We start from the raw sequence: 18916 nt of genomic DNA on the forward strand, positions 1-18916 counted from the left end.
CAATAACCTAAGAGCCAAACTTGATTCCTCCCTATTGTGTAACCCATATATCCTCAATAACCAGAGTGATCTTACTAAAATACAAGTCTTTTGGTGGCTTACTGGCTTTATATAAAAATCAAACTCCTTAACACAGCTTGGAAGTACTGCAATGAATCAGGCTCCTTTTACTTCTCTAGCCTTGTCTCTGCTTTCTATTCATAAACTTCTTTCCAAGTTTTTATAAGTTGTCTCCTTGCCTGACTTAACTACTATTCAGCCTTTAAGTTTCAGTTTAAATGATCCTTGCTGCTTGGTATTTCTACACTGCCCTCTCACGGAGTCCTCGCTGTTCTGCGTGAGCCACAGAATCCCATGGAAGTGGCATTGTGGGACTTCTGAGGCCAGGTCATAAAAGACATCCCAGCAATCTCCTGGATTGCTCACTTACGGGGAGGAGCCAGCCACCATATTGGGAGGACACTCAAAAAGCCTGTAGAGATGGCCATGTGGGCAGCAACTGGCCTCTAGCCAACAATCAGCCATCCATGTGAGTGAGCCACCCGGGAGGAAGATCTGCCAGCTCAGGTCAGCTGTCAGGTGATTACAGCCTCACGAGAGATGCTGAACCAGAACTGCTCGTCCGCCCCACTCCCAGATACACGGTGCGCAGATACGGTAAGAACACTAAATGTGTATTTTTGTACTAAGCTGCTAAGTTCTGAGGTAATTTTGCTACACAATGATAGGTCGTCAGTATGGTAGTAATCCTCTCTATGAATGTGTCATAATTTATTTAATATTCCCCTCTAACTAGACATTTAGAATGTTTCTAGCTTTATGCTATCACAAGCAATGCCGTAGAGAATATCCTTATGTTTATGTAATTCTTTAGGATATGTTTCTCGCAATAGAATTGCTAGAGCTCATATTTTAAATTAAGATAAATGTTGGCAAACCGCGTTCCAAAAAGGTTAAAAATTCTATTGCTCTACACTTCCGCTAGTGTGCATTTTGGTGCTCATTTCTCCACGTCCTTGCCAACAATGGATATTTTTAATCTTTGCCAATCCTAGGTGACAAATGATATATCATTTTAAATGTGTTAGTGAGGTGGAGGTGGTTACATAGGGAGATTCTTTGGCCCTTTGTGTTTCTTTTTCTCTGATTTGTCTTTTCACGTTCTTGGGCCAATCATCAATTTAATCTTTATAAAAAGGGATTATTTATAGATTATGGCTGTTAACTTTTTGTCATCTACCTTGCAGGTATTTTCTCATTGTTGTGTACTTCATCTGGGGTGTTTCGCTCTGCAGTGATTTTCTTATTTTCTATTGTCAACTCTAGCATCTTTCCTTTATAGCTTCTGGGCTTTTCCATCATGCTTGGGAAAATCTCATCCCAAGATTGTAAAAAATTTTAAATACTTTTTTTTTCTAGTTTTAGAAAATACTGCATCTTCTTAATATGGGGAGAGATAATAAGGGTTTTTTTTTTTTTTTTTTCCTGATTGGAGAGTCAATTGTTTCACCTTCATTCTTACTCTACTGATTTCAATTATCTGTGTCACCACATACTAATTCCTGTATGTATATGGCCTATTTGTAAACCCCTGATTGTGTTTAAAGGACTTATGAAAAGAACTGGTACGCAACAGTTCCACATACAGTAGTTGTAATGACTGTTTCTTTATAGAATGCTTTGGCGTTTGGGAGAGCACTTACTTTTCCCTTCATTATTCTTCTTTTAAACACACGTTTTGGCAAGTTCTGCATATTTATTTGCTGAAATAAACTTTATAATCTTTTACCAGTTTCCAGAAAAGAATTCATGGAGATTGCTTTACTAGAATTATATGCAAGGGATAGACATCTTTGAGAGAAATAAGATCTTTACAATATTGTGTATTCTTTTCCTACAACATGTATTCAGTTGAAGACGGCTTGGCCCACTTATATAGATGTTTACCAATAGCAGTTTCATGAAGTTCACATTTTTTTTTTTTTTTACTTTTTTGTTTGTTTGTTTTTTGGTGGGAGGCAATTAGGTTTGTTTGTTTGTTTGTTTGTTTGTTTGTTTGTTTAATTTATTTATTTAATGGAAGTACGAGGGATCCAACCCAGGACCTCGTGCACACTAGACATGCACTTTACCCCCACGCTGTACCCTCACTCCAACGTTCACATTTTGCCACATCACCCACGCAGTTGGTTTTTTCCACTGTCTTGATGAAAGTCAGAGTAGTGGTCTCCAAACTCTTTTTGATCTCACTGTTTTATCTTAATAAATCTTTGTCATCTCCATATGTGTGGACACATACATATATATGTATATGTACATATATATATACATACACATACATTTAGCTAAAACAAATACAAATGGAAACCCTATTATGTTCTTTCTGCATCCACAGATTGTTTTATACATTCCTTGTGTATGAACCATGTCAGAGACCTCAGAGGTGGGGTGTGTCTAAGGAATCCTTCCAAGCCTGGTTTGGCATGCCTGGTCTTAGGGAACCCATGCTGAGTCCTGGAGATCAGTTTCCTCAGTGCTCAAAGATCATTCGAGTTGCACAGGAATCAATGTTACACTGGAGTCCTCCTTCCCCCCTTTAAATACTTGGCTCCATCCCTGTGAGATCCTTAAGGCATTATGAAATACTGTTAGTATTTTCTTTCTCTTCCTTTAATCAACTCTGTAGATTTGTAGAGGTTTAGAATAGTGAAATTTATAGGCAGATTAGCAGAGTCACATAATTATCCAAGGACTCTGTTAAAGAAACTTAACAAAGTAAACATTGTCAGTGTTGTTTCATTTTCCTCGACACCTGCTGCTCTTACGTCTACTTGTCTGTTATTTCCACCTACACGTTTCTCCTTCATTTCCATGGCAACGGTAATTATTGTATACTTCTGAATGAGGACATGCGTGGTCAAGTTATCCAGTGAAAGCAGATGACGATGCTTTATCACCTAAGTGTTTTGCCAAATGTGAGGATTCCTGGATGTTGGCTGTTCTAGTCCACAAACCAGTGGCCTTGGCTAGTCTTTCCAGTTTGTTCCCTTGGACTGCTGTAATGTCATTCCCTGCAAAAAGGGCATGTACACAACAGGTGTCTAAAAATCCTAGAAGTAGACATTTCCTGCTAACAGATGCCAGCGTGCATTGTATGGCTTGGATTTTTTTTTTTTTTTTTTGTAGGAAGAAGTAGGTCTTTCAAGCCAGAAATGTGTTTCTGACACTCTCAAATTCAGATCTTATCCTGTCTTAAATTATGGCTAATCTGGCACTGGGTTTGATTTTTACTAACTCTTACCAAGTGCTCCCTGGAAATCTTCCTGAATCCACGTGGATGTTGATAAGCCAGCCTGAAGGACTTAAGAATTCACAGGCTTGATTGCAACTCGCCAGGACTGAAAGCCGCTAGGACTTAAAATGACCCCAACAGCAGTGTGGGGACTCTAGGGGGTGGACTCTGCCCTTTGTTTGGTGCTCCAATACAGCTCCCTCTGAGAGGTTTCTAATGGCATCTCTTGATGGCTTTTAAAAAATTTCAGTAAAGATACCAGGAAGCAAAGTTTGCAGTATCTTTCTCTTCTCACACCAGTCATCAGCCAGTTCATTTATACGAGCATGCATTCTCCATGTGCTGTTACCCCACTGCCACCCCCACCAGGGAGAAAATTGGCTCTTGGGGGTTGCAAAAAAAAGTACTCTTTTTATAGATAAAGCACATATATAGAGGATATCTAAGGTATTCAAATTTCATGGTGGGGGGTGATTAGGGGGAAAAAGTCTAAAAAAGGCTCCCTAGGTGGGTGGTAATGAAAAAAGGGTTGAAACACTGATACTGGTTAAATTTCTGTGGTTGGAGCCCTGACTGAGTCCTGGAGGTAGACTTTTGTCTTTAACAGATTTTCACTGTGTGTGTGTGTGTGTGTGTGTGTGTGTGTGTGTGTGTGTAGAGGCTAGAAATAATGGCTGAGCATTCAGTATTAATTAGGATACAGGTTACATTGCTAAAATACTACCTCAAAACACAAGCCATTTCTCTGTCATGTAAGCAGCCCAGTTCCACAGCATCAGGGACCCAGGGTCTTTCTCTCTCATTGCTCTGCTGTCACCAAGGTGTCACACTTGTTCTTGTGGTTAGTGATGGCTCAGCACCACATTCACAGGACAGCAGAAAAGAGACGGGAAGGAAATGGAACTCCCCTTAATTGTAAGGGCACAGCCTAGAAGTTTCATATGTCACTTCTACTAGTGTCCCATTAGCCATTGTTTGGGACGTGGCCTCACCTAGTTATAATGGAGACTGGGAAACAGTCTAACTGGTAGGTACCCAGCTACAAATGCTACCACCATGGGAGAGAAGAACGAATGTTGGGGAACGGGCAGTGTTTGCCACAACTCAGATGAAAAGTACTTTCTTTTGGAAGAATCAATATTGTTAAAATGGTCACACTGCCCAAGGCAATCTACAGATTTAATGCAATCCCTATCAAATTACCCAGCACATATTTCACAGAACTAGAACAAATCATAATAAAATTTATATGGAACCATCAAAGACCTAGAATTGCCAAAGCATTACTGAAGAGAAAGAAAGAGACTGGAGGAATAACTCTCCCAGACTTCAGACAATACTATACAGCTACAGTCATCAAGACAGCATGGTATTGGTACCAAAACAGACATATAGACCAATGGAACAGAATAGAGAGCCCAGAAATGAACCCACAAACTTTTGGTCAACTCATCTTCGACAAAGGAGGCAAGAATATACAATGGAATAAAGACAGTCTCTTCAGCAAATGGTGCTGGGAAAACTGGACAGCAGCATGTAAAGCAATGAAGCTAGAACACTCCCTTACACCATACACAAAAATGAACTCAAAATGGATTAAAGACTTAAACATAAGACAAGATACAATAAACCTCCTAGAGGAAAACATAGGCAAAACATTATCTGACATACATTTCAAAAATTTTCTCCTAGAAGAAATAAAAGCAAGAATAAAAAAATGGGACCTAATGAAACTTACAAGCTTCTGCACAGCAAAGGAAACCAGAAGTAAAACAAGAAGAAAACCTACGGAATGGGAGAAAATTTTTGCAAGTGAAACCGACAAAGGCTTGATCTCCAGAATATATAAGCAGCTCATACGACTCAATAAGAAAAAAATAAACAACCCAATCCAAAAATGGGCAGAAGACCTAAACAAGCAATTCTCCAAGGAAGACATACAAATGATCAAAAAGAACATGAAAGAATGCTCAATATCACTAATTATCAGAGAAATGCAAATCAAAACTACAATGAGGTATCACCTCACACCAGTCAGAATGGCCATCATTCAAAAATCCACAAATGATAAATGCTCGAGAGGCTGTGGAGAAAGGGGAACCCTCCTACACTGCTGGTGGGAATGCAGTTTGGTGCAGCCACTATGGAAAACAGTGTGGAGATTCCTCAAAAGACTAGGAATAGACTTACCATATGACCCAGGAATCCCACTCCTGGGCTTGTATCCAGAACGAAATCTACTTCAGGATGACACCTGCACCCCAATGTTCATAGCAGCACTATTTACAATAGCCAAAACATGGAAACAGCCTAAATGTCCATCAACAGGTGACTGGATAAAGAAGAAGTGGTATATTTATACAATGGAATACTACTCAGCCATAAAAACCGACAACATAATGCCATTTGCAGCAACATGGATGCTCCTGGAGAATGTCATTCTAAGTGAAGTAAGCCAGAAAGAGAAAGAAAAATACCGTATGAGATCGCTCATATGTGGAATCTAAAAAACAAAAACAAAAATAAACAAACAAACAAAAACAAAGCGTAAATACAGGACAGAAATAGACTCACAGACAGAGAATACAGACTTGTGGTTGCCAGGGGGGTGGAGGGTGGGAAGGGATAGACTGGGATTTCAAAATTGTAGAATAGATAAACAAGATTACACTGTATAGCACAGAGAAATATACACAAAATGTTATGATAACTCACAGAGAAAAAAATGTGACAATGAGTGTGTATATGTCCATGAATGACTGAAAAATTGTGCTGAACACTGGAATTTGGCACAACATTGTAAAATGATTATAAATCAATAAAAAATGTTAAAAAAAAAGTACTTTCTTTTGAGGGTTGAGGTTGAATGTGTATTGTTTCATGTAGACTATTAGTCTTGTGTCTTTGATGATCACAATCTCTGTAAGCACAGGCAGTATGAGAATTCTTGTATAAAGCTAGTGTGTGGAAATGGCTTACGACTCAGAACAAGAGTAATTCATAGTTACTAGTATTAGTAAAGGGTCCAAAAATCAATCTAAAAGATATCTGATTATCTGATTGTCTACTAAATGCGGATTTCCTAGTTGTAATCCCCACCCTCATTATGGAAAAACACAATTTCTTTAAAACTGGAAGTTTAATTTTCTTGGATAGGTTTTTCTAGAAAAGCTCATTCGAGGGCATTTAGAAACTCAGTAAAAAGATGTTTATTAAGTATTTAAGTAAATCAGCTGACAAATGCTATGTAAAAGCCAGTCGCTGTGTAGGTAGGATCTGGTGTCTTCTTGAATTTCAAAAACAAACTCTTAGCATATCTAAAACTGGGTATGGGTGCAGCTACAGTTCAATTCTGGCACTTCTGTTTACAAAAAAAGAATGTAATTGTTTTAAGATTTTGTTTTGTTTTAATTAGAAATTATGTCCTTTGTATCTTACTTCCATATGTATCCTTTTTTGTTTTGTAAGGTGTGACTTATAGCTGGAAATATGGCTACTAAGCTCTCTTGTTCCAATCAGTCTTTGAAGAGTAAGTTGCATCAGTGGATGATGGTTAAACACAAGTGCTGACTTGGTTTTATCTTTGCCCCTTCTGACATTTTCCTACCTGATCGTAAGTTGGCTTGGTGGATCTAAGTCATTAGTCTGCTCTCCAGACCCACAGGACAGCATCCCACATGAAGAGGATGTTTTGGGGGCTGGCCTGCAGATACACTTCAGAATTAGGACTGCCCTGAACCAGAGTCCTCTAGATGAAACTGTCCTTGTGAGATGGTTGAAAGACTGACTTCTGTGTGAGAGGCTCGTGTGGTCTGAGACAGGCCATTTCTCACCTTCTCCTCTCCCTCAGAGCCCATTGGCTGTTTCACTGAGTGCATGCAATTCGAAGTACCATTCTCTCTCCTTCGGCCTAAGTTCTGCCAATGCTGCCAGCTCATCGGCTTCTTTAGGGAGAGGCCCATTCTCACACAGTGAGACCTAATGTCAGTTTATAGGTGTGAGAAAATGAGTGTAAGAACTTAACATGATGGTAACAGGGCAGTGTTCTAACACTTTCTCCCACCAAGTGTTATCTTTTTAGATGTGATGTGAATTGCATACAATATTCTAGGTACTAATGAACCAGGTTTGTCTTTTTTTATATCTTTTAAAGGATAGGGTATTTTGTTTGGTTTTGAGTATCCTTCCTGAGAACACAAACCAGCATGGTTCTTAGGTTCCTTGCCAAGGCTGTAACAAGAAGCTTTGATACCACGATTTATAAGGGCATTTGATTCCCCCCACCTCCACCCTACACATGCACACACACAGTGAACGCGCAAATCGTGACAGGAACTGCTGAACACCCAGATGGCCAGGCCCTTTAGACACATGGTTGCTGATCTTCACAACAACTCTGCAAGGTGTAAGTGTTACCGTCTGTTTTACTGATGAAGAAACTGAGGCTCCAAAAAAGGTTGAATGCCTTATTCAAGGGCACATGGCTTGGGACCAAGCACTGTTCAGAACTGTCAGAACTCGACCAAGTGTTTTATAGATGGTTTCATTTAATGCACATACCTCTCTGAAGTGGGTATTACACTGTCAACTTTACATTTCAGAAAACAGAAGAGGTTATAAGAGGTTAACAAAGGTAAAGCCAAACTATATTCCAAACCAGCTGAGGTAGCAATACCCACTCCGCGTGCAGGCTGGAGGGCGGTCCACCACGCATGTCCTCCCCTCGCTTCGGAGGGGTCATGGTGACTGCTTTTCCATTAGGACAATGCATGCTTCCGTTTTTCCTGTGATTACAAGGCAAGTTTTAAAAAGCGTCACAGTACCCTGGAACCTTTTTCAGCACTTGTACACTGAGTACAGGGTTGCTCCAGCTGGGTGCAGATTCTAAAGAGCCTCATTTTGGAGTTTTTGACCTGAACAGTGACACCCTGCAAGGACTCCAGTCTCAGCATTGTGGAAAGGCACTGTGCCTCACCGACTGTGTCCTCATGCTTCATCTGGAGAAGGGCTTAGCAGGTGAAGACAACCTTGAAACCACTGGTTTCCTACAGTTACTTTTTTCAGCAGAACTATTTTTTGTAGAACGTTAGCTGTAGAGGATCAGAAATAAACACAGCTTAAGATACGAACCCTACCCTGCTGTACTCTTTCTCATAAACCTGAAATAGATTTTTCTAACACCTTTTGTGGTTGGAAATACAGAATTTAAATAGGATTGCAGATATAAACAAAAAGAGCAAGATGTAGATTGATGTGTCTATTTCAGTAAAACGCAGCCACATTTTTGCAGAAGTATGGATACTAAAATTAATAAAATGACAAGTAGAAAAACCAGAAATCTGGAGATGTGCTCAGTAGTGACAATAAGCCTTTAAATAACACTATTACTAATAAAAGACCTGAACAGTGAAAAATGTGGGTCTCTTCAGGTCACAGTTTTCTGTTATGTACATATTTAGGATGACATACTTCATAATAATTAAAAAAAATTTTTTTTTACTATTTCTGATCTCAGTGGCAATGGATAGTTATTCCCTTTTACCTTTTAACAAAGGATAAAGCTGAGAAATCAGAAACATTGAAACAGTTGGGTCTGAGCTCATGGTCAAGGATTCATTATTTTCTGATATGTGTAAATGAAACTCCGTCCACCTAACTTGTAGTGTCCTTTCCAACAAAGGCCCCACGTACCTCAGAATTAATGACCTGCCTTTGCACTTAGTTTTGCAGACTTACTGAATGGCGCCTTTACTAGCTGGATTAAGTGGCACAACCGGCGTAAATGTGGCTGAGTCAGGAACCAGACCACCACCACCATCTGATGATTTTGTTCTATACTGGTAGGAATTTATATTAGATGCCTAAAATTAAACTTGTTAATTCAGAGGAGAATCTACTATAGTCAACTTTTGTAAGACAAGCAGTTTAAACAGTAATTACTCATACAGGGAAAATAATTCCGTAGATAAATAACCAAGTATGTCATAATCTTACACTTCATGATTGAAATGAGAAAACTAGATACAGTATATGTCTTAATGTACCAGCAGGAAAATGAGGTCTACAGTCCTTCAACACAACATACAAACTGGATTTTGCTGCCCGTGTCGGATTCTGGAAATGGTTTAAGTGTCTTACAGTCATTTGGATTCCAAGATATAAACCAAAATATACTACCTACTGTGTGGCACCAATTAAGAACAGAAAATTCTCTGAGAATTTATAGGGCCAAAAATGTTCATTTTACATCTTTGCTGCTTGATTTGGAAGAATCTATGTAGGCAAATGCTGTGACTTTCTCTTAGGCCTGCCCATTTGGTCAAGAGTTCTCCATCAAAGCCAACTACAGCCTCCACCCGACCCCTGAATTCAGGTTTAGACTCAGACAAGCTGTTCATCACGGAGAGGTGCATCTAAGACTCTTCTTTACATCCTGGATTAGGCCAGTCAAGTGTCACCGCAGTGGAGAGGATTAGCTGCCACGGTTGCCTTCCACCACGGTTGGACATGCCCGTGGGGTGAGCACGTCTGCAGCTGTAGCGCCCACAGCACTGAAAGGGTGCAGGGTACCACCAACACTGGAGGGTTGTCAGGAGGAAAAAGCACCATCATTTAATCTAGTATATGTGTGTTGTTATTTTCAGCAAATTGTGTTTGGCTTTAAGGAGCAGAGGTGACGAAATAGCGAGTGAGGCTGAAGTCGTAAACGATGGATGGGGCTGTATAAAAATTACACAGGGAGAAATGTAATTTAGTTATAAAACAGCACGCTAGAAGTCGCTTCTTTGTAAGAAGTTTTTTTTTTTTTTCTTTCTGGGAATTTTACAGCACTGATCATACCACTGTTCTAGTTCAGAGGTCAGCAAACTTTTTCTATCAAACTATTTCCTTAAAGCAGTAAATGATTCGGGCTTTGCGGTCCTTGCGGTCTCTGTAACAACTACTCGGCGCTGCAGTTGGACCGTGAAGACAGCCATATGTGACACGAAAACAAATAGGCATGGCTGTGTTCTAGTAAGACTTCACGTACAAAAATGGGTGGCAGCCCAGATTCGAGGGGCTATAAGTTTACTAATCCCTCTTCTACTGTCGAACAGAAATACTACGTGAGCCATGTAGGCAACGAAAAATTTCCTAGTAGCTGCATTAAAAAATAAAAACAGGTAAAATTAATTTTAATAGTAGTGTATTTTATTTAACCTAAAATATCCCAAATGTCATCGTTTCAACAAGTAATCCATATAAAAAACTACCTAATGAGGTAGTTTACATTTTTTGAACTGTGTCTGCAGAGCTGCTGTGTGTTGCACACTTAGCATCCTAGTCATATTTCAGGTGCTGAATAACCAGCGGCTACCGAATTGCACCGTATGTTCTGTACAACTATCTGGAGTTAAGTGGGCACACAATGTTGGGATTTGGCTCTTGAAAGATAGGGGGTATAACTTTGTTGCCCTTAGGGAGACAGGACAAGGAATTGTAGCTTTTGGGAAGAAATATCTGGACTCGAGACACTTGCAGCTGAGGTAGCCCAGGATTCTGGGGCACAATGTGCAAGCAGACCAGTGATAACAATCAAACGGTGGCAGCTTCGCTTGCCAGTGCAACAAGTCTGTGCAAGTACAGAATGCTAACTGTCATGAACAGAGCTGGTCTTTAGCACTATGACTGTATCAGAATTTAAAGCATTTAATATAAGGATGTGATTTGGAAGATAAAATGAAGAACTGTGGAGCAAGGAAAAAAAAACTTTAAAGTAGACTGAATTTTTAAAATGAGTAAAACAATTTAAATACTTTTAAAATTATCTTTGTGGAACACAGTTAAATGCTGGTCAGCAATAGTTTAATGCGTTACCAAACGTTAATCATAAGCCTGTTTAACCCTTGGGAAGTGCTTCATTATTTAAACCCAACTTTCTAAGTGATTAAATCACCATTTTCAAGGCAAGATGGATATGACTTTTTGTTAATAAAACTTAGAGGCAAGTGTTTTTAACAAAAAATTTATTACCAAAATACAATATTAAAGTCAATACATGACAAACTCCTGTAAAGCAAAATAAATTATTCTAACATTGTACAGTATTTCCAAAGGTAGTTAAAGAAGCGCTGTAGACCTGGCTTCACTGTTTGCTGAACAGATAAACTGTTCTACCATGAACACAATCCTAGAGTTTTAGGCTTTAAGGCATGCAGCTCGATGTGCAGGATAATTTTACAAAATGCAAATCATCCTATTTTAATGATACAGTGTCAGAATTAACTGTAGTCTTTACATGTCAGTGTTCCAGAAATTTTTAGACTTTGGCTATAGAAGCAATGCCATAGTGTTACACAATAGTTATTTCTTAAAAAAATACATGTATTCATGTCCATGAATATCAAACTCAAATTTCTATTAAATATATTTTATAGAATATTACTTAGAGCACCTTGCTGTACAATAAAAAAAGATTAAATAAGTGTCTATGAAAACTAAAAATATAGTAAGTCTCAATAGAGAAGCCTGCTTATCTTTGTCAAGCCAAGTACACTGCGGGAAGATACAATGTAAACATAGGTGCCCACCAGGTCGTTGTGAGAGACGACAAAGAAAATAGTAACGAAGCCACTGATAACTACCTCGAAGATGTTAAAGGTCTAGAACAAAGGCTTCAGTCAGTGTCACGACATTGCACCAGCTGGACACAGAGCTTGAAGTCGACAGATCAACTGGAATATAGGCATGGTACTGTCAGAACACTGGGGATACCAACCATATTCTGGACTATTAGAGAAAGAGAGAAAATGATAGAGCCCTGAAAAGTATTACTTATAATGATCAGAAAGCATCATCTTCCCCCTCCCCACCTTTGCCTTTATCCAGTAAGTTTGTTTTAAAAATTATTTTCACTATCAAATCCTAGAATTGTTAAGTGTTCAGAATGGAAAAGAAATACTTTGAGCTCTGTATGGCAAAAGACCTAGTACCAGTAAGTAAAATGTTATTCCTATAAAGGGAATTTCTGCTGATTATTTTAATACCTATCTCTTCTATAATTCAAATTGCATATTTAGTCTTCATTATTATGTTTAGAAATACTCAATTTTCTTGGTAGAGACACTGTTAACTTAAGGCTTGCCACAAAACCACAATGGGAAGGTCCTTCGTATATGGTTCCTCCTGTGGACAGGATGAAGCTTTTGGAGATAACTTTGGCTAGAATTAGATGAACACTTAAAGACTTTTGAACTTCTGGGTTAACTTTTTCCCATGAGCTAGGGGAACTTTAAATTCATGATTCCAAATGGAAAATTTAAGTAACAATAGAAGTGGTTTAAGAAAACAAAGAAAAGTAACTTAAAAATTCACTGCTAAAATTTTGGGAATGTTTCCTGGTTATTAGTATTTTCCAAACGATTACATAAAATCAAAGCCAAGGAAAGTTTATAAAATGAATTTCTTCTAAGGTTGTTAATTTTCAGAACAATAGATTTTTATAAAGAGACATTGAGTCCCAGCTACCAGTAATGAAGAAATTGACTGGGTGGCAATAATTTAATAATAAAAATGGAACCATTTAAAATATTTTATTTGAATTTGAAATGAAATATAATTGTATTTTAATTCTGAGAAGGGGAGAAATGAGAAAATCCACTGCATGTGGATTTGGGAATATAGTTTAGTATATATAAATTCATTTTATCTTTTAAAAACCACATATCAGAAATGGATTAACTTTCACAAATAAATTAAAGCTACCTAAATTAAAGAGTTGCAAAGTTACAATCGTTTAAATAGCATCACCAAAATGAGACTAAAAAAACAAATCAGACAACGTTTCAAGATGCCTGGCCCCACTTAAATAGTTCTTAATGCAATCTTAAAAATGTTAATTCATTCAACACATACCTGGACTTTGGGAAGAGAACTGTTTGCTAAAATGTGTCTACAGAGTATCCTATTCAAAAAATTCTGTTTTTGATGTTTTCTAAGCTTTTGAGAGTCACAGCCTCAGCCCTACAGGATGTCAGAAGTCAAATTCAGAGAGAGCTCCACGAAGATGGCGCACTGCATGGCGCACCGGCTGCCTTTTGACTTTGTAGGCAGAATTTACATGAACAAAACAACACATAAATAAATGATCAGAACTATTAAAGCAAAATAAAAAATAAAAAACCCTGTTCTCTTCACCCTCTGAAATACATTATACAAAATGGGTAATTAATGAGATTGTATCTATTTGATGGTGAGTTTTAATGCAAAAGTACTGTTAGTTGGTTTTCCAAATGTCCCATTGCACACTAACAAAATGGAATTTCCTAGATAGGAGAAACCCTGTAGACTTGCCAAATGTTGTTTGTTGGTTATTAAAAGTTTTAGAAACAACCTGAAGTTTTACTACATTTTAGCCACGTTTGGTTACACCTCTGATGCTAAGTATAACTAGATAAACCCCAGGGAGTAACATCTCAATAGCAGTACTCATTTTAAGGGGCTTCTGAATTTCATGCCTCTTCCCCCAAATGATTTTTATTTAACAGCTCACACTAACCCTAAGGTCTGATGAGCAAATGCAAACTTTCCTTCTTTGCTATTTAATAGACTCTTTCAGGTAACAACCTTGGTTTAGTTCAGAAGAGAGCTTTAGAAGGCCTATATAACCATTAAGAAAATTGGGGTGCTCCATCAAACACTCTGAAAAGAACCTCTGAGAAGTGCACTGTGCTCAACCAGCACCATTTCCATGAACCTTGAGATTTGGTTTGAGGCTGGTGGGAATTCACTTCTTTCCTCCTTTGTCCACAAGACATTCACTGTAAATTGAAGATAATAATTTACTTTGTAAATGCCTATTTACAATCAAGATTTGGATTTAGAGGTCTCTTTTCTTTCTTTCTTTTTAAAGAGTAAAGCAATGTATCTCAGACTGAGTATATGATTTGTTCCTATCAGTCTGGGTAAAGGTTTTAGTTTGATCATCTCAAAGGCCTCTAGTGATGTTTTCCCTGTTGACACCGAGAAACTCTCCGACACCTGCTTCCCATTTCTCACAAGAGGCCTGTCATTCATGTCAAAACTGAAAATGAAGAAAACTAAGCTCCATCTAAGACTGTGACACTCTCGTAACAAAGTTTTAGAATAGTTCCTGGAAAGCCCTTTCTTAACTCTTTTGCTTGCATTTCTACACTATAATAAGCTTTTAATAAATACACTCAAACTAAGAAGAGGTAACAGAGGGTTATTGTAAGATTACATCTTTGCTGCCTCCTCAACCCACTTTCCCTCTCTCAAAATATTTAAATATTTTTACCCCCTTATCCATTCAGAATTCCTTTCATTACATTACAAATTTGGTTCCAAAGTCACAGCTGTCATTTCCTCAAAAATCACACCAACTGGTTCTTCTGTGTCTAGTAAGCTACTGGGCAGCGCAAAGGTGAAACTGTGGTTCCAAGGATTCCCCTTCCACCGTCTCCCTCGTCAGGTCATTACTGCATCTGATTTGTGGGCAGAGCTGAGTTGTGGTCCTTATTCAGGATGATGTTTACGATTTCACCCTCGTGCTCTTTCATATGATCCAAGAGATTTTCTTTGCTGGTAGATTCGAAACCACAAATACAACAACAGAAGAGTAAAACGCAATACTCCATACCAGGAGGGGCCAGACTGGAGTTTTTTTCTAAATTATATGAGGTATTACTTGTAGGGCTCAGTTTCCCATTCTCGTTGGGACCTACAACTTCGCTGGGAGCCTGGGAAATCAGCTCTGAGGATGAGGATGACACCAAATTTTCTGAGCTTCCGGTGAGAGAATCGGCGCTTTCTTCGCTGCTGTTTAATAGAGACTTTCCTGGGGATTTCCCCAGGACTCTTAAAAACAAAACAAAACACATCAAACCTTGAGTTGGTTATAATGTGGACTAGTAGATTTAATCCTAACGCTTTAATTTATATATAATTATAAATAGCAATAATTTATTTATATAACAGTAAGATCAAATACCTGCCGCTTTGTGAGATTGCATCATTAATCGCCTTGTTCACTTGTTCGTAGTTGTAATTTTGGTCACTGGCATGCTTCCACATGTGAGACTTCAAAGAAGGAGGATGGCTGCACACATACCCACACAAAGAGCATCTGAAAGGCAGACATGACGGAAATTGGGATGATCCCATAATATCACCTTCAGTAATTGCAACGATTCCGTAACAATGATTAAATATGTTTTCCTGAAGACTTACTAGACATCACATTTCACTGAGTCTAAGATGTCACTGATTATAAGAGACATATTGATTTCAGAGGCTCAAATGTCCTCGAATAGATATCCTAGAATCAGTGAAATAAAGTTATTTTATATTATAAAGAATTTATAAGAATCAAGACAAACATCCCATATTACTTTCAGCTATTATAGTATTTGGAAAGATTTCTAATATGCAAAATCTTTGCTCTAAATTATTTAACCACACACATGCAAAATCAATACTCTATACCACTCTGTATTTCTTAAGAAAGCAATAAGGAATTAATTTCAACATAAACTCTGGCTCATTTACAGAATCACAGAAAATGTAAGTAGTGTTGAAATGCTTCAACGATTTAGATTTCATAAGTAAAACACATAACAATCTTAACATTTTTATTCACAATAAAAATTATTTCACATAATCAAGTACACTTGAACTGAATGAAGTACTTATAAAAAATTAACAGACTAGTTTTTACAGCATGTTTAAGTTGACTCCCTCTCCCCATATCCAGTTCCTCCTATTATTAACATCTTGCATCAGTGGGGAACCTTTGCTAGAACTGATACATTATTACTAACTAGAGTCTACAGTTTACGTCAGGGCTCACTGTGTTGTACAGTTCTGTGTGTTTGGACAAATGCATGTCATGAAGCCATCATTATAATATCATACTGAGTAATTTCTCTGCCCTGAACATCCCCTGTGCTCCACCTATTCATCCCCTCCCCAGTCCCTGGCAACCACCGATTCTTTTATTGTCTCCAAAGTTTTGCCTTTTCTAGAATGTCACATAGTTGAAATTGTGTAGCACATAGCCTTTTCAGATCGGTTTCTTTCCCTTAGCCATATGCATTTGAAGTTCCTCCACATCTTTTCATGACTTGAAAGCTCTCTTTTTTTCTTTTCCTATCACTGAATAATATTCCATTGTTTGGATGTACCAGTTTGTTTATTCATTTCTCTACTGAAGGACATCTGGTTGTTCCCAAGTTTTGGCAATTATGCATAAAGTTTATAAAAGTTCACGTGCAGGTTTTTGTGCAGATACTAGTTTTCATCATTTGCATAAATACCTAAGAACAGGATTATGTTTATCTCTTTAGGAAACTGCAAATGTACTTTAAAAAAGTACCTATTTTTATTAATACTTAATTACAAACCTAACAAATCAGGTAAGTTGTCTGGACTCTTCCCCACAGCAGTAAGAGGCACAGTCAGCAGAGGGGTAAAAGAACCACTCTGAGGTAGGCCAGAGCATTCTGTTCTTAACAAGGTCTGCCCTCAGGAGAAACTATTTAACCAGAGCCTAACCCACTACAGTTTTATCAGTGCATGACTGACCTGAGGGAAGGGAAATACCCAGCTCCAGCCCACTCTAGCTATCTCGTCCTGCCAAGGGGTGGGAAGGGAGGGGGCTGAGAAGTGCATGTACACAAGTCAGAGACACAGGCTCACTAAAAAACTGAGACCTAATCACAGGACTACAGAACATTCCCTCTCCCCCACAGCTTACCATCACATTTCTAAAGGTTTATTTACAGCAGTGCCTTTTACCAGTACATCATGCCTGACTATCGAGAAGAAAATTACAAGACATACTAAAAGGCAAAAGCCAAAGTTGAAGAGACAGAGGACACAGGAACAAAGGAGTAAGAATCAGATAAGGCAGGATGTTGGAATTATCAGACTGGTGATTTAAAACAACTTTGGTTAATATCCAAGAGCTCTAATGAACAAAATACACAGCATGGGAAAATACATGAGCGATGAAAGAAGAGATGGAAATTTTAAGAAAGAACCAAAAGAAAATCAGACAAAGAGATCAGAACCAAAAAGAGGTAAAAAACACGTAACAGAAACAAAGAATGTCTATGATGGGCTTATCTGTGGGCTGGATATGTCTAAGGAAAGAATCTCTGAGCTTGAGGATATCTCAATAGAAACCTCCAAAATTAGAAAGCAAACAAAAAAGGACTGGAAAAAAACAGAACAGAACATACACCTCTAAAAGGTATAAAATATGCATAATGGGAATACCAGAAGAAAGAGAGACAGGAATAGAAGACGTATTTTAAACAGTAATAACTAAGAATGGCCACAAATTAATGTCAGACATCAAACAACAGATACAAGGTCAGAAAACACCAAGCAGGGTAAACGGCAGAAAAGCTACACCTAGGCATATCATTTTTGAACTACAGAAAATGAAAAACTCCTGAAATAAGCCAGAGGGAAAAAGCACCTTCCCTATAAAGAAGCAAAGAATTACATCCAAGTTCTCCTCAGAAACAATGCAAGTAAGAGAGTGGAGTGAAATATTTAAAGTGTTGAGAGAAAAAGCAACCAATCTAGAATTCTGTACCATAAAATTATTCTTCATAAGTGAGTAGAAATAAAGATTTTCTCAGACAAACAAAAATTGAAGGAATTTGTTGCTGGTAGACCTGTCTTGCAAGAAATGTTAAAAGAAGTTCTTTAGAAAGAAGGAAAATAATTCAGGTCAGGAACGTGTATCTATACAAAAAAGGGACTTCCTAACTCATTCTATGAAGCGAACATTATTCTATACCAAAGACATTAGAAGGAAAAAAAAAAAAACCCTAAAGCCCAAATGTCTCTCATAAACATAGATGCAAAAATCCTCAACAAAGTATCAGTAAATTGAAACCAACAATGTATAAAAAGAATTATATACTGTAACTAAGTGGGCTTTATCCCAGGTATGCTGGTTTAACATTTGAAAATCAGTCAATGTAATTATTACATGAACAGGTAAATAAAAATCATATCAACATATCAATAGATGCAGAAAAAGCATCTGATGCAATTCAACACCCACTCATAACAAATTCTCAGCAAACTAAGAATAGAAGGGAACTTCCTCAAATGGATAAAGAATATCTACAGTAAAACTGTAGCCAACATGATACTTGATAAGAAAGTAGAAGCTTCCCTGGTAAGTTTAGGAACAAATCACACATGTCCTCTTTCACTATTCCCTTTCAACATCATAACTGAAGTCCTAGAAATGCTATTAGACTAAAAAAATAAATAAAAGATACATATCTTTGTTCACAGATGATATGATTGTCTACGTAGAAAATCTGAAAGAACAGACCAAAAAACTCCTGGAACTAATAAACGATTACAGCAGGGTTGCAGGGTACAAGGTTAACATGTGTAAGTCAACTGCTTTCCTATATTCCAGCCATGAACGAGTGGCGTTTGAAATTAAAAACATAATACCATTTAATTAGCAGTCCTGAAAATGAAATACTTAGGTATAAAACTAACAAAATATGTACATGATCTACATGAGGAAAACTCTGATCAAAGAAATCAAAGAACTAAATAAATGCAGACAGATTCTATTCTTGGATAGGA

The 18916-nt window shown here is 37.8% G+C and overlaps 1 protein-coding gene across 2 annotated transcripts in view; it reads right to left on the minus strand.

The window, feature by feature from the left end:
• Positions 1-11281: 11281 nt before the first annotated feature.
• The window catches only part of ZNF507 (zinc finger protein 507), a 35938-nt gene continuing 28303 nt past the window's right edge, over positions 11282-18916 (minus strand). For both annotated transcript variants that reach the window (XM_032486218.1, XM_032486219.1), the window contains 2 exons: positions 15282-15416; positions 11282-15148 (listed from right to left, as the gene is read on the minus strand). In XM_032486218.1, the coding sequence (XP_032342109.1) occupies positions 14767-15148; positions 15282-15416 (517 nt within the window). In that variant the 3' untranslated portion in view covers positions 11282-14766. The remainder of the gene's footprint in view (positions 15149-15281; positions 15417-18916) is intronic.

The sequence above is a fragment of the Camelus ferus genome, chromosome 9, assembly GCF_009834535.1.
Source record: "Camelus ferus isolate YT-003-E chromosome 9, BCGSAC_Cfer_1.0, whole genome shotgun sequence".
In the NCBI taxonomy this organism is placed as follows: Eukaryota; Metazoa; Chordata; class Mammalia; order Artiodactyla; family Camelidae; genus Camelus; species Camelus ferus.